The 14,963-nt window shown below is 41.5% G+C and overlaps 1 protein-coding gene across 7 annotated transcripts in view; it reads left to right on the top strand.

The window, feature by feature from the left end:
* The window catches only part of LOC100712642 (cytidine monophosphate-N-acetylneuraminic acid hydroxylase), a 378,296-nt gene that overhangs the window by 338,805 nt on the left and 24,528 nt on the right, over positions 1-14,963 (top strand). For all 7 annotated transcript variants that reach the window (XM_063259971.1, XM_063259972.1, XM_063259974.1 and 4 more), the window contains 3 exons: positions 10,177-10,286; positions 12,507-12,697; positions 14,642-14,789. In XM_063259971.1, coding sequence (XP_063116041.1) covers positions 10,177-10,286; positions 12,507-12,697; positions 14,642-14,789 — 449 coding nt within the window. The remainder of the gene's footprint in view (positions 1-10,176; positions 10,287-12,506; positions 12,698-14,641; positions 14,790-14,963) is intronic.

The raw sequence follows: 14,963 nt of genomic DNA, 5'->3' as shown, positions 1-14,963 counted from the left end.
GAGGCTGAGGCAGGAGGACTGTTGCAACTTTAGGACCAGCCTGGCCTACGAAGTGAGCTCCAGGCCAGTCTGAACTGGATAGTGAGACTCCATCTCAAAGAGACAAAAATAAATAAATAAATAAAAATAAAAAATAAAAAAAGAAATGTAATTCTTTCAATTTTTTTGAAGATTATTTGACTCTTATGAATGGATTCTTTGACTTTCCACATGAATCTTAGAGTTAGCTTGTCTATTTCTTGGGGGGAAAGTGCAGCTGGAATTTTTATAAGGATTCTGTCCATCTGTTAATTGGCAGAAATAGTTCCATCTTACTGAGGCTGTCAGTCAATAAACATGCAATGTCTTTTAGTAAGTCTTTTAAAATTTCTTTCAACCTTGTTTTGTAGCTCTTAGAGTGTATTTTGTAGTTTCTTATTTAAATTTATTTATATTTTGTTCTTTTATACAATTGTACATAGAATTGTTTTGCAAATTTCCAGATTGTTCATTGCTAGTATATAAAAATATCAATTAAAAATATTGATCTGGTATCCTACAACCTAGGCCCTTCTTGTTGAGATACTTTCCCACCCCTTTATTTTATTTGCTCATTTGTTGAAAAGAGGATCTTAGTTGTTAAATTGCCCAGATTGGACGTGAGCACATGATTCTCCTGCTGGGAGTACAAGTGTGCACTACCATACCTCATTAGTTACAGCAATAATCTAATTGTATAGGGCTACTATCCATGTGTGGTCTGTCATTAACCAAAATGTTATGTGGTGCATGATTATATACGTAATTTAAAAATATTTTAACATTAAATATTAACATATGTAATTTACTAAACTGTATCTCTGTTGCTGAAACTTAAGCTGCCCATAATTTCCTTTCTTGCTGTCAAAAGTAAAACTAGAGCCCATGTTGGTGCATAAGAACTTCTCTGTATTTTCAGCTGTTCATGTAAAGAGGTTGATTACTGGCAGAAGAGCATGATTAATGGAAGCTCTTGCTCCTTCAAAATTCAGTCTAAAGGTAGCTTCATATGGACTGAGAGCCTAAACGTGAAAGAGAAGACTATCAAACTAAAAGAAGAAATATAGACAAATGCTTTGTGAGCTAGAGATGGGGTGACACTTGTTGACTCTTCAGGCAATTCTATACTTCAAAAGTATAACTCATCTGGCAAAATATAATAAATTAAATTGGTGTGATTGGTGTGATTTCATCAGTACTAAAAACTTCCACTTAATGGACAAAATTACAAACACGACAATGTGGGAGATGATTTTGCACATTTATAGCCAAAAGATTAATATTTAGGGGCCTGGGGATTTAGCTCAGCAGCATAAGCACCTGCCTTGCAAGCAGGCAGTCATGAGTTCGATCCCTGGAACTGATAAAAAAAAGACCAAAAAAAAAGATTAATATTTAGCATATGGTAGGAAGTTATATAGATTGATAAGATAAAAATAAGCAACTCAAAAAGGGAAGAAAGGGTGAGAACTAGCATTTTATAGAAGAAACCCAGAAGTTCTTAAACATCTGAAAATTTTTATTAAACTCATTTAAATTAGAAACTTGTAAGTTCATTAGTTATCAGAAAACTACAAGCGAGGTGGGCTGGGGGAACTTTATATGTTCTTGATCGGTAAGAAGTTAGAAATTATAAACCAGATGTGGTGCATGGCTGTAGTCCAAGTATCCTGGAGGGCTGAGGCAGGAAGATCACAAGTTTGAACCCAGCCTGAGCAACTTATTAACTTAGTGTGACCGTGTCTCAAAATAAAAAATAAAAATTGATGGAGATGTCACTTAGCGCAAAGACCCTGCGTTCAAACTCAGTAACACAATAAAAGAAAAGAAAAGAAAAAAAGAAAAGAAAAGAAAAGAAAAGAAAAGAAAAGAAAAGAAAAGAAAAGAATGGAAACTAAAATGATACCAGATGTTTTCAGCGATATGAGATCATCCTTTTTTGGAAGAAGGTGGCTAAAGCAGCCATTCTGGAGAGAAATCTGACAGATGAGGTTCATAAACAGACCAGGATCCATAAATTCCACTCTTCTTTCATAAATCCTATTTCTATCCCAAAGAAATTCTGCTATGACAGAAACTGAGGGCCGACAGCCTGAGGAGTGCATAGGTACAGGGTGGTGGGACTCAGAAGTGAGCGAGATGTTTGTAAGGTGCTGTGGATGCATCTTAAAATCATAGAATTGAGTGAAATGAGTAAAAAATAATCTAGAGACACAATGCAATGTATGCAAATTAAAAATGCACACACAATATATTACATATTTTAATAAGCATTCAGAATGGTACCCTATAAAGAGGTGAAATAAGAGTTGGAGAAGAAAATACACAGAATAAATTTAAAAGAGGAGTGTGTAGATGAAATGTCATAAACTGAAAACATATGAGTATACCATGTTCATGTTGACATCTACATGAATGACTGCAGGAGTTCATCCATTCATCCTTTCTTCCATTCATTAGGATGGACAGGTCTCCCCGCCTTCCAGAGTATAGTGTCTGGGTTTACTTTATCTCCAAAACTGCATTTTGGTGACTTCAGTTGCATTTGTCTATTGCAAAGAATGTGAATAGTTGCCTTAATTCAGGGTTTAGGGTGCATCATTTGCTTACCTGTGTATAAAATCATAACCCAAATGACTGAATTTCAACGGTTTGGAAGGTCGAAATAAGGATACCGCTTTCTCACTACTTCACAGGAAGTTGAGAGACATTCACTCTTCTTTTTGACTAAATCAGCTTATCATTGTAAAAGGAGCATAACGACCTCTATGGTAACTGCTCCCCAGTTATGGGACACAATTTTACATCTCTTAAGACAAAAAGCTGGACGAACACAGCTTCTCACAGGTGGGTCTCAGAGTAAGTGTTTTCTCACAGTTTGCTAGAAGACTCCTGTGTTTCCCAACTGACCTCTGCTGGTTTATATCTTTGGTTGTCCTCCAAGGAGCATTCTCTTTAACTGTTCATTCCTTTAAGTGTAAAACCATCACCAACATAACACTAGTATTTATTGAATGTTTCCTCTGTTACAGGGATGGTGCTGGTCACTTTGGGGCTCATTATCTCATTGAATCCCCACAACAAACAGGTGCAATGTGTACCATAATTCACCCTCTCACACCCAGAAAGCAGCCATGTCAGGAATAAATACCCACCTCACTGAGCTCATTCCCCACGTTCACACTGGAGCTCCTGGTGGCCAAGCCCAGTGGAAAGAAGAGGGAACGGGGATCCCTGGACATAGTCCATAGGAGCTCATCCACTCAGCAGAGAAGACAGGAGGAATAGAAGGAAGGGACCAATGAACAATATCTGCTGGAATCATGTCTCCAGTTTCATGGTTCATTTTTAGCTTACGTTGGGATAACTCAGTGTGTAAATGTCCTGACTCAAATGCCAGGTCCATGTGGGAGCAGTGCTTAGATTGAGAATGAGGGCTTTTCATCCCCAAGACAGTCATGAGAGGCAAAAAATTAAGACTGTAAATCATTTATCTCAGCAAATGCCTCAAAAATTCTGATGTGAGCCAGAAAATGTTTTTTGGCATGAGATTAATCCCACAGAAGTGCAAGTCTTACTTCTCATGGAGTTGACTATCATGTAGGAGGGAGAGACCGCAAAGAGTACATGATCCATCTAGTGAACATATGGACTGGGAAGGAAATGAGGAATAGAAGACTGAGAGGGATAGGACTACTGTGGGCTGGAGAACACTGTTTGGCATGGAGGGATCAGAAAGCCCTTTCTGGGAACATAGGTGCAGTTGGACAGGAATAATATCTTACAGTGTTCTATACATAGTAGGACGCTTACATTTGACCATAATTAATTGTATATTTCAAACTTGGTAGTAAAGAAGATTTGAATGTTCACAACTCAAAGAAATAATAAGAATTGATGTGATGCATATGCCATGTACCCCTATTTGATCATCATGCTGTGTGTGCACATGTACATGTGTATGATATATATGTGTGTGTACATATATATATACAAACATACACAATATATTTAATGTGACCTGTGTAACAATACAATTATTGTGTGTCAATTAAAATTACAAATATGTAAAATAATCCCCTCGCGCCCCCCCCCCCCCAAATAAAGAAAAAGAGAAAGAAAGAGCGTGAAAGCAAGCCCTCTCTGATTAGGTAATATCTAAGTGCCTAGTGCAGTCAGAGACTGGGCGTTCTCATAACCAGAGAGAGCTTTCCACTCAGATCATCTAAGTGAGTCATTGGTTTGTCAGGGCAAAGAGGGAGAATTTAGGTACAGAACCAGGATGGAGAAGCTAGAAAGAGAAGAGAATAAACAGGCTCTAGAGGAGGGAAACCTATAAATTGTCAATCCTTTACTTGACTGGGTCCCTCAAGTGACTGAGAAAACTGAAGTTTGACAGGCAAGTCTTTGTTTTCATTTCATGATAGTTTTTATTTCAGTTTCTTCCATAGACAATTGTCTTAAAGTAAGTATTCATTAGGAAAACGCAAATAAAAGATTTCTGTATTGCGGGGAACCATTCAGACTGCTTCAAAGCTCAGGACTATCTAAGGACACCTGAGGACACCTGCTTGTCTAGCACAAGCACACAGAAGATACAGTTATATAATTATGAATTGCAGATAAACTGACATGCATGCACTGGGTACAACACTGTGCAAGAATGTAGATATGGGATAACAGCCTGTATAAGAATTATACAATAAAGACGCAGGCAGCTCTTGTGCTCTTTTGCTCCTGCTGTTGTTACAGTGTGCATTCTTTTACCTTAGGATCTCACCCTTGAAAATCTCCTTTGGGCCCCCAAATGAGTAGGCCAAAGCCGGTAGGACATTAAGGTACGTGGTCCAGTGGCAGCTGTGAAAACATCCCCCGAAGGTGAGGGAGAATCCTGGGGAATGGTAACCCCCAGCCTTGCCATGGCTACCTGTAGTCACCTTCGTGGCAGCTTGGAAGGACCAGGAATCAGTCTGTTTGGAACCCAGGGATGTCTTGCAAGGCTTTGAAGGGATGGAGAAATTCCTCCCCATCACTGTAAAACAGTGGGGTTGTGGTTTGGTTGTTTTAAACTTTTTTTCACCACATAAATCAAGAGGCAAGTGGCCTTGTCTGGGAAGTAGATAAGCTGCAGTGATAGAGGAGGACCTTAAGTAACACCTGGCTGCTGCAGAGCTCGTGTTGCCAGGTGTGGAAACACCGCCTCCTTCAGAAATGTTTCCAGAAGCATAAGTCCTCAGTCCAAGAAAACCCCTGGGAAAGTCCTGTGCTTTTGCAAGCTGGGCCAACTATTCATGGAAAGGTGGAGGGAGAGGAACCCCTAGCCCAGGGTGGAGAACATGGAGGGCCACCTACCTCTACCTAGCACACAGTGTACCCGACCTAAATAGCCATGGAGTTGTGGGAACGGGCAAAGCAATTAAAACAGAAGGTGGATGATACAGTGCCTATGTGGCTTCTATGGCTGTGGGATGATGGGGCTGATAACATGCAGTTAAGCCCACAGGAGATGCCCTAAGTAGCCAGCATAGCCAGTACCCTATCTGTGCAACAGGTTCTACATAATGTGCAGAGGACAGCCCCAGAAGCAGGTAATCAAACTGTGATAAATTGGTTGATAACAGTGGCTCACTTGGTTTGGAAGAATCCAGGTGACTTGCTAGAGCAAGTCACTAAGTATGGGGACAACTTCTCTTGACTTCGTAATTGCTACATGAAATGGGCATATGGCAAATGATGGTCCTGCTGCAATACAATAGCCCAGATGAGGATTCACTCACAGCACACGTAAGGACAAGGTCCTGGTGAGTAGGCCACCTGGCATGTTCAGATCAGGGGCAACCTTTCTAGGCTCCTTTAAAGATCACCCAATCCACAAAGTTATGGATGCCTTGGCCAGACCGAGAGACGTGGAAGTGAAATGCCACAGTAAGATGAAACCTCTAAAAACTATACCAGCAAAGGAGAAAAAGAAGGGAGCTCTAGGCAAGCAGGCCCATCCCCAAGGGCAGGCTGTGGGCCATTGAAGGTCAGTTGGTGCCCGATCTGGATGGACCTGCTGGCTGCCAGCCTGGTCACAGAAAAGTTAGATTGGCAACCCTTGAATGTGCTGACCCTGTGGAGGTACTTATGCCCTGAGTAGCAATAATGGCTGATGGACCAGGGCCACAAGGCCAGAGCAAACTCACTGAAGCAGGAAGAAATGAAACTGGCCTCCTTTTACCCGAGTTAGGAGGCAGGCCATGGTACCAGGTGTTGAGGGTCCCCGGAGATCAGAGGCCACATGGGAAACTGACTGTTTACTGGTCCGTAATAACTACGTGGCATGTACTGGTATTATGGATCCCAGAACTGAGTCAATGCTAATATACAGCAACTCAGACCGTTCTACAGGACCTACATACATAGATGGGTTTGGAAGTCACTACATCACCGGTCCAGAAGGCCAAGTGATTTCAGGTATCAGGCATTTGTCCCTGCCCCTGTGTGATATTTGTTTCCCCTGCTGAATACATACTGAGGGTAGACATACTGACCTGTGCTCAGCTTCACACCATGCAAGGACAATTCCAGTTGTAAATAAGCAGTACTTGCTGCCTGGAGGCCTGAAGCAATGGGACAGACTGTCTTGAAATTGGAAAAAGCAGGGATAATACACCTTGCACAGAGCCCTTCAGTATGACTGGTGCAGAAGGAAGTCAGACAGATGGATTGTGGTGAATGACACTTCCACAAAGGACCAATTTGCCTCCATCTGGAAAGAGAGGCAATGGACCTTCCAGATGCTGCTACAAGGCTATATGCCTAGTCCAGCTTTGTGTCATGGCCTAGTGGCACTCAGACCAAGCTACACTCTGTGTTACTGTTTCATTGTATTGATATTGTATCAACCTCTGATTGCAGATTTGAAAGCTACCCTGCCCAGTCTAAAGAAAGCTTTGCTGGCTTGGGAGTGGGCCATGGACAAAGACAAGGTCCAGGGGACTGTCAAATTCTTGGGTATTATATGATCAGGTAACATGGGACCCATGACAGTATGCCAATTACAGGGGTAGGTGGGCTTGCTAGGTTTTGGGGAGATGTACTGCACATAGCTACCCTGCAGTGCCCTTTATACCAGATGACCAAAAGGGGCACAGCAAGGGCTGCACAGACACAGTGGAAGCTGCTTTTCAGGACTCTAACGGGCTTGTTGTACAGGTACAAGCTGTATGAGACACTGACCCTACCCTGCCATTTATCCAGTCAGTGTGCATGATGATGGGTTTGGTGGGGCCTATGGCAAAAACAGGGGAAGTGGAAGCAGACTGTTGGGTTTTGGTCACAAGTGTGGATGGGATGTGAAAGTTGGTATTCAGCATGGTACACTGCTCTGCATGCCTGTAAAGAAACATGAGGCAACAGATAATAAAAGTGCATATAAAACACCCAGTAGAGGGTTGGGTATGGACATAAACAGCCCATCCCAGGTGTGGGGTGGCACAGGATCCCACTCTCATACATTGAGGAGATGTACCTCCTTCTTTACAGCTAACCCACCGGCATTGAACGGGCAATGGTTTTGGGACCCATAATGTACATAGCCCAGAAACCCATCTGGCAGGATGGACTACAGGACATGACACATAATCTCTATAAAAAAAAGGGAAAGAGGAACCTCTGGCTGACAGCAGATTTACTGAAGGGTCTAGGCATGACCCAGTCCACAATGTGATTGCTTATGACGCAAGAAGGAGACACCTTACATGTGTGTATGACCGTTGGGCCATTTTTAGGAGCTAACATTTAGGCTACCATCTTGGGCAGAGTGACAGGGCATTGTCCCTCATAGTTTGCTGATCTGTGGTGAGACATATGTGAGCATGACCCAAAACCTGACCATGTAGGCTATCATGGTTTAGAACGTAAGCCTTGCCTTAGTCTAGGATTGATTCATTGATAGGCGTTTCAGTGGCTGACTGCTAGGAACAGCACCTGACCAAAAATGTTCACTGCTGCATACAGGATGCTGCTAGGAATAACATCTGACCAGGGGAAAGGACCATAAACGTATCCCTCCAGACTGAAGCCCTTGCTCAACATTTGGTCGAGGTCTTGAATGTTACTGTTGGCCTTTGATGTTGCTCATGGATAAAATTTCTCCAATGAGAAAGATGGCTTTTGCAAGACTACATGTTTCTTGATTTGTTAATTACAGGTACTTGTGCTTTGTTACATACAGAATGTTACATTAATATGTCCCTGATGTTTGAGGAGATGAGATGTGGGGAACCACTCAGACTGCTTCAAAAGTCAGGGGCATCCAAGTACATGAATACTGGCCTTCAGGTCCCTTCCACAGCTGTGACCAAAACCCAACAGGGTGCTTTCACTTCCCTTGTTTTTACTATAACATATAATGTTCAAAGATGTGACCCTGCCTGTCTAGTGCTGGCACAAAGTGAGAGACAGCTATGACTTAGCATGGGTAAACAGGCATGTGTTGGTTATCACAGTGTGTAAGGTTATAAATATGAGAGAAACTTTCTAAAAATTATCAATGAAAATGCAGGTAGCTCTCATGCTCCTGTCCTGTGCCCTGCTGCATACTGCCTGCTGTTGTTGATGATGTCTTATATATCTATTTTCTTTAACCTGGGAACCACACCCTCAAGAATCTCTCTTGGAATTTTCAAGTGACCTGTCATGTGTACTTTGAAGTAGTGGGTGCAAGGCAGGGACTGTCCAGGTATCATTTAGCAATAATTCAGTTATTGCAGTAATTAAGGTTATCTCTCCTTAGTAGTAGCAAAAGTTCATGATAACACTGGAGAATGGAAAAGCAAGAATGTGTGTGAGTCAGCGGGAAAGTGACACTTCAAGCACGGCCATATGAGGTCCCTGCCCATGAGGGCTGCCCTGCTAGATCCCCTCACATACAATGTTGATGTTGCAGTCAGAACAGGGTCTGGCCTCCTTCCCATTGACCCCCATTGCTCACATTGGGTTAAATCTAAGCTCTGACCTTACCCCTCTCTTGTTGAAGCAATGAGTTTCTTTGGGCTTATGTAGCAGAAAACCCAGTGAGAGTGGCTGATCATGTAGAGTGGGGTCCTCACCTCATGGGAGACTGGAAAGCAGACTTTCCAGGGCAGTGCAGCTGTTCTAGTGTTTTCCATGGAGCTGGATCCCTTCCATCCTTCTGCTTTGTTACCCTTGGTCTGTGGTCCTGTTCCTGGGGGTCTTGAGATGGATACTGTGCTTACAGCCATGGGAGAGGGGGCAGTTACACAAAGGAGGGATGAAGGGAGCAAAAAACCACCCTGCTGCTGTTCACAGCAGACTGGAAGAACTATGCATATGTTCTGTGTGCCATTTCTATGGCTACTCATAACTGCAAAAGTGCCTAGGAAATCCTGATAGGTTTGTCATAGACAGACATAGCACTGTTTTTAATAAAATCAGAATGCTGTAATAAAAACATCAATGGATTTCGTGGAGACTACCAACAGGGCCTGCCACAGTTGCTTCACTGAGCCCTCAGTGTTATAAGATAAAATCCAAATAACTTAGCATGTTATCTGCGGTACATGAGCACATACACTGACCATTCTGGTTATCTTGCCTGATCCAGCACCATTTTCCTAGGTCATCACTGACCAAGCTTTCTTTGATTAACAAACTCTCCTTGTGCCTTGGTGCTTTTACATACACTGTTTTCCTGTCTCTCTCCTCTTAAACCCACTGAATTTCTTTTGTCACCTCAAACACCTCATCTTTAAGTCTGGCTGAAGGATTATTTCCTATTTGAAATTTGCTTGATTGTTATAAGCACAGTAAGTGTTTCTCCTTGTGCACACTCATAGCACTTTGAACATCTCTGTTGTTCATTTAGTTGTGCGTGTGTGTGTGTATGAGTGTGTGTCATAATACACGATTTTGTTGTGTGTCCTAATGTAACCAAGGTCTCTTAACTTCCTTACTGGTAATATGAGTCAAGAAATGAAATAGTGCCTATCTTCGCCTGTTGTCTGGGAGGATACCCCAGTGAGTGCTGCCTTTGCTTTTGATTTTCCTTTGATTTGTGGCACTGTGTACTTGGACCATGCATTTCTTTTTTTAGGAATAGTTTTTTAAAGTCATTTTTGTTACTAACCCAGATTTATTTTCCTTTGGTTCTAGTTGTTGAAATGGATGAAAACAATGGACTTTTACTTCTAGAATTGAATCCCCCAAATCCCTGGGATTCAGATCCCAGGTCTCCTGAAGATTTGGCTTTTGGGGAAGTACAGGTAAGGAAATATTAAAATGATAATGTTTTTATTATAACGTTCTTATTAATGTTACAATGTTCTTTGAGCATAAAGCATGAAGGATTGTATATATATATATATATATATATATATATATATATAATATATGGAAGAATATATGTGTGTATATTATATGTAGGATCTATAATCTATTGTCCATCTAGGAAAGAAAGGCTTTAGTGGTAGTCCTAAAGAAGAATCCTGTGAAGCTACTGGAGAAAGCTCGGAAATTAACCTTGATGCTAGATCACTGTCAGAGTAGTGTATCAGTATATTTCCTGTTACTGTAACAAAATACTAGAAGCTGAATACTTTATAGTAGAAAGAAGTTTATTTAGCATACAGCTCTGGAAGCTCAGGGGCATGGTAGTAGCATCTGTTTAGCTTTGGTGAAGGCTTCATAGTGGGTGTATCATGATGACACGAGCGTGTATGAAACTGGTAGAAGCAGGGTATGGAGGAAGTGCCAGGTTATCTTGTAACAACCCATTTTCAAGGAAACTAGACTGATCCTGCAAGAACTACATTAACCCCTCTGGAAGTGATCGCTAGTGACCCAATTACCTTCCTCTAGGTGCCACTTTTAAAGATCCTACTGTCACAGACTGGGGCTGAGAGCCCAAAGCTGAAATAACCCACCCTTTTAAACTACTATGTAGGTTCACTGACTCCAGTTGCAGAAAAAGAATTTTCAGGACACACTGATAAAAGAAGCACGAGAAAAATTGAATAAGAGATGGAAACAGGACACACTCAGGAGTGGAGTGTGGGTGCTCAAGGAAATGAGGCACATTACAAGCCAGAGAAGGTCACAAATAAAGGCTGTTTCCGAGTGGATGATCTTGGATATGCATTCTTACTGTTTGCCAGGTTATAGGGCAAGCCATCTATATGGGTTGAAGAAGAGATAGGTGTTTGAGGTTAAGGCATGCTATCTCCAGTGCAGCTGCTTTCTGGGCTGGAGGAAGGGTTTGAAAAGGATCAAATGCCTCGGAATTTACAGATTATTCTAAATTGTGAAAAATTATTATTATAAATTTAGAAATTTAACACTAGTCTCTATAAGGAAGGAGGGAGGGGGTCACATGCTGGGGTGGCCTCCAGAAGCAAGAAAAGCCTTTGACTTGAAGCTGTAGTTTTTTCCCAAAGTAGAATTTTAAATCCTTGATTTCTTGGTCTCCTCTACATAGTTTTATTTCTTCTGTCCTACCTCATTGCCGCCCGCTGAGGACCGAGTTCCCAACACAGGAACCTTTGGGGGACAAACCACAGCAAATGAGTAGTTGTCTATTCCTGCACTGTGTCCTGAGACCTTTATGAGTCTTCTTATTCATTTTTACAACTTTAGAAGAGAGTTTCTTTGAGCCCATATACTTGAGAGAGCCAATCACAAATCTATTGTTTCTGTGTAATGGGAATCTTGTATTTTGGGGGCAGCTATATTTTGAGAAAACAAATGGGAACCTACCCCAAACAAGCACAATATAGGCTACTTGGATTCTTTGACCTCTCCTTTCCTGTTCTGTTGGCTTTTCACACGGGAGGTCCTCCTAAGTATCTCTGCTGCTGACCATGTTCCTTCTTTACGGACTCCACAGCGTCGGAAGCCGGGGCACAGGAATAGGTTTGGAATTTCCTGTCTATGCATATCTATAAATCATCCTTTGTAGTATGTCTCAGGCAAACTTGCCATATAAAGGGGTAAATCAGAGGAAGCCACAGCATGTCTGTTAGCTGTTGTGAGTCAAATCTATGTGGCTGTCCCACCCACCCAGCTCACTGGGAATCACTCAATCATATTCCCATTCATAGCCTCTCTGGCATCTAAGTCCCTAAGTGCTTATCATAACATCTCACTGTGCTTTGAAGGACTGGTTCCAAAAGATACCCTGCAGTGATAACCATAAATAAATGCTTAGGAGTGAGTTGAAATAGAGGGAAATAAGATAAATCAAATGGTTTGATACGTAAAATCCACGGTGAGAACGTTTGATCTGGCAAAGTCAGACTCTGCAGGGAATTGTGTCCTATTCAAATCCCCTATTGCGGTGTAGTTGAGTCCAGGATTTTCATGCTGGCCACCTTATTTAGCAACAAAGTTCTCCAGCCTGATTTGTCAGTGAAACAGGCCAGACTTTTCAGTTCATTTCTGCTGACCAGCAATGACTAAGTAATAGGACTCTCACTCTTTTCTAACAGGTAACATACCTCACTCATGCCTGCATGGACCTCAAATTGGGAGACAAGAGAATGGTGTTTGATCCTTGGTTGATAGGTCCCGCATTTGCTCGAGGATGGTGGCTGCTCCACGAGCCTCCATCTGATTGGCTGGAGAGGCTGTGCAAAGCAGACCTAATTTACATCAGCCACATGCATTCAGACCACCTAAGGTAACGGGCTCTGCAACTCCTAAGATGCTGCTGCACAAAAGTACTGTCAAGTTCTGCAATCATCAGCCACTTTGAACAAGATTCAGTTGGAATGATAGAAAGACGAAAAATAAATTTGCAAATTGAAATAACATTGGGAATGAGGAAGGAGCTCTTGCGGGAAAGAAGTTGGAGTTAAGAACTCTCTTATTTCCCTCTCTTACCTGTTTGGTGCAAGTTTAAGTGGCCGTGTAATTAGTGTTGACCTTTTATTTTTCAGTTCAGCATTTTTAGCAGAATCAGCACACATTATTGTATGAAAAGCCAGTGTGTGCAAGGTCATGAGTTCAATCCCCAGTACCCCCCCCAAAAAAGAAAGCCATATTAGTCTTTGCAACCCACGTAATGTGTTACAGTTAACTCATTCTACCATTGTAGCACAAAATCAGCTTAGGCAGCCCTAAATAAGAATCACATTGATTGTTCCAATAGTATTCTGTTTATGGTTAATGGTATTTCAATATCATTATCATGTGTCATGAAAAGTATTTTCTTTTCAATTGTTCACAAAGATGAAAAATAGCCTCATTGTGTAAGGTTACACACAGGAAGCAGCAGGTGAGGTCTGCCTGACACGCTGGCTTGCCAAAACTTGATTTATAGCTGTGTTCCCAACTTACTAACTCACGACTCAACCGCATTTAGTCCTGCATGGAAACCACAAGGTGCATTAACTGAAATTTCCCAGCCCACATAGTTGAAAGGATGAGAGGAAACTTGTCACTTAAGAAACTGCACAGTTTGGGAAAATAAACTGAATTATGAGAAAGGAGATTGTATTCCCAATTCTTTTGCTTAATTTCAGGGTCATTTTTTTTATTATTGTTTGGAATCTTTTATCACTTTTTCTGTGTTACCTATATAAATACATAGCATTATCTACAGTGTTGCAACTTCATGTTATTTTTTTTCTGTGACCTTATAGCACCAAGTTCACATGTAGGACACCTTGACACAGTAATGTTCTTGGTTAAGGATATATTGTTCATTGCATATATTGTTCATTGACTCATACCTTGATTTTCTATTCTGGGAATTGCAAGACATGAATATCTTCTGCCACCACTTCCTCCTCTTCCTCTTCCTCCTTCTCCTTTTTATTGTGACAGAATCTCAATATGTATTTCAGGCTGGCCTTGAGTTCACTATGTAGCCCAGGCTGGCCTCGAACTTGCAGTGATCCTCTACATCAGCCTCCCAAGGACTGGGATTACAGGCATGCCCCACTTGCTACTTTATTACTTTTCAAAGAGAGTAACTGAAAAATTTACTTAACTTACTTATTTAGAAATACATTATCTGAAATGCACTTGATTGATCACAACCCACTAAGGTATTGTGGTTCTATAGCTAAAAATCTCCTTGTCTAAATGGTAACTTGGATTCTCTTTAAGCATAAAAAAAATACATTCTGAATATCAAAATGGGGCATCAGTCTTTTTTTTTGTGTGTGGTACTGGGGATTGAACTCACGACCTCATGCTTGCCAGGCAGGCACTATATGCCACTGAGCTAAATCCCCAGCCCCTGAGGTATCAGTCTTTAAAGGTTGCAAAACAGACTCCCCAGATAAAGTGACCTCTTGCAGCCCAGTACTCTTTCTTATCAGGAGATAGTGCTTTGGGAAAGTGAAGATATGAGGGTCATGTGGATCTCCATTTACCACCAGTTTCTGCAGTTTGGCTTTTCTCACTCTTTATTTCACTGTACTAGAAATACCCCACATGGTCTGAGCCAGGTTCCAGAGATAGAGGACTCTCCTAGGAAGTACCACTCACCACTGCACTCAATCTTGAGCAGAAACTCTGATGCAAATCACATTTTCTAAATTTCCTTGCTTTTCAGTTAAATTGCCTCATAATACTAGTTTTTCGTCTTTCAAATTTTCCATTCTTTTAATCCTAGCTATCCTACACTAAAGAAGCTTTCAGAGCGAAGACAAGATATTCCTATTTATGTTGGTGACACAGAAAGACCTGTGTTTTGGAATTTGAATCAGAGTGGTGTCCCGCTAACTAACATCAACGTAGTTCCATTTGGAATTTGGCAGCAGGTTAGAGATCTGTTTTCTTTTCGTACTTTCCAGTTACGTTTTGGGAATCGAATTGTAGGTGGGAAAATCACCATATGATTAAGGGGGAAAGTGACTGATGCCTGTACATGTACTGAGTATATGTAACCTTTACTTAAGCTTCAAATGATGGACATAACTGTCCTTGTAAAAACA

This window comes from Cavia porcellus, unplaced genomic scaffold (genome assembly GCF_034190915.1).
Source record: "Cavia porcellus strain 051 isolate PalLab524CR breed Dunkin Hartley unplaced genomic scaffold, mCavPor4.1 scaffold_13, whole genome shotgun sequence".
Taxonomy (NCBI): domain Eukaryota; kingdom Metazoa; phylum Chordata; class Mammalia; order Rodentia; family Caviidae; genus Cavia; species Cavia porcellus.
This window is presented reverse-complemented; position numbering and strand designations above follow the sequence as displayed.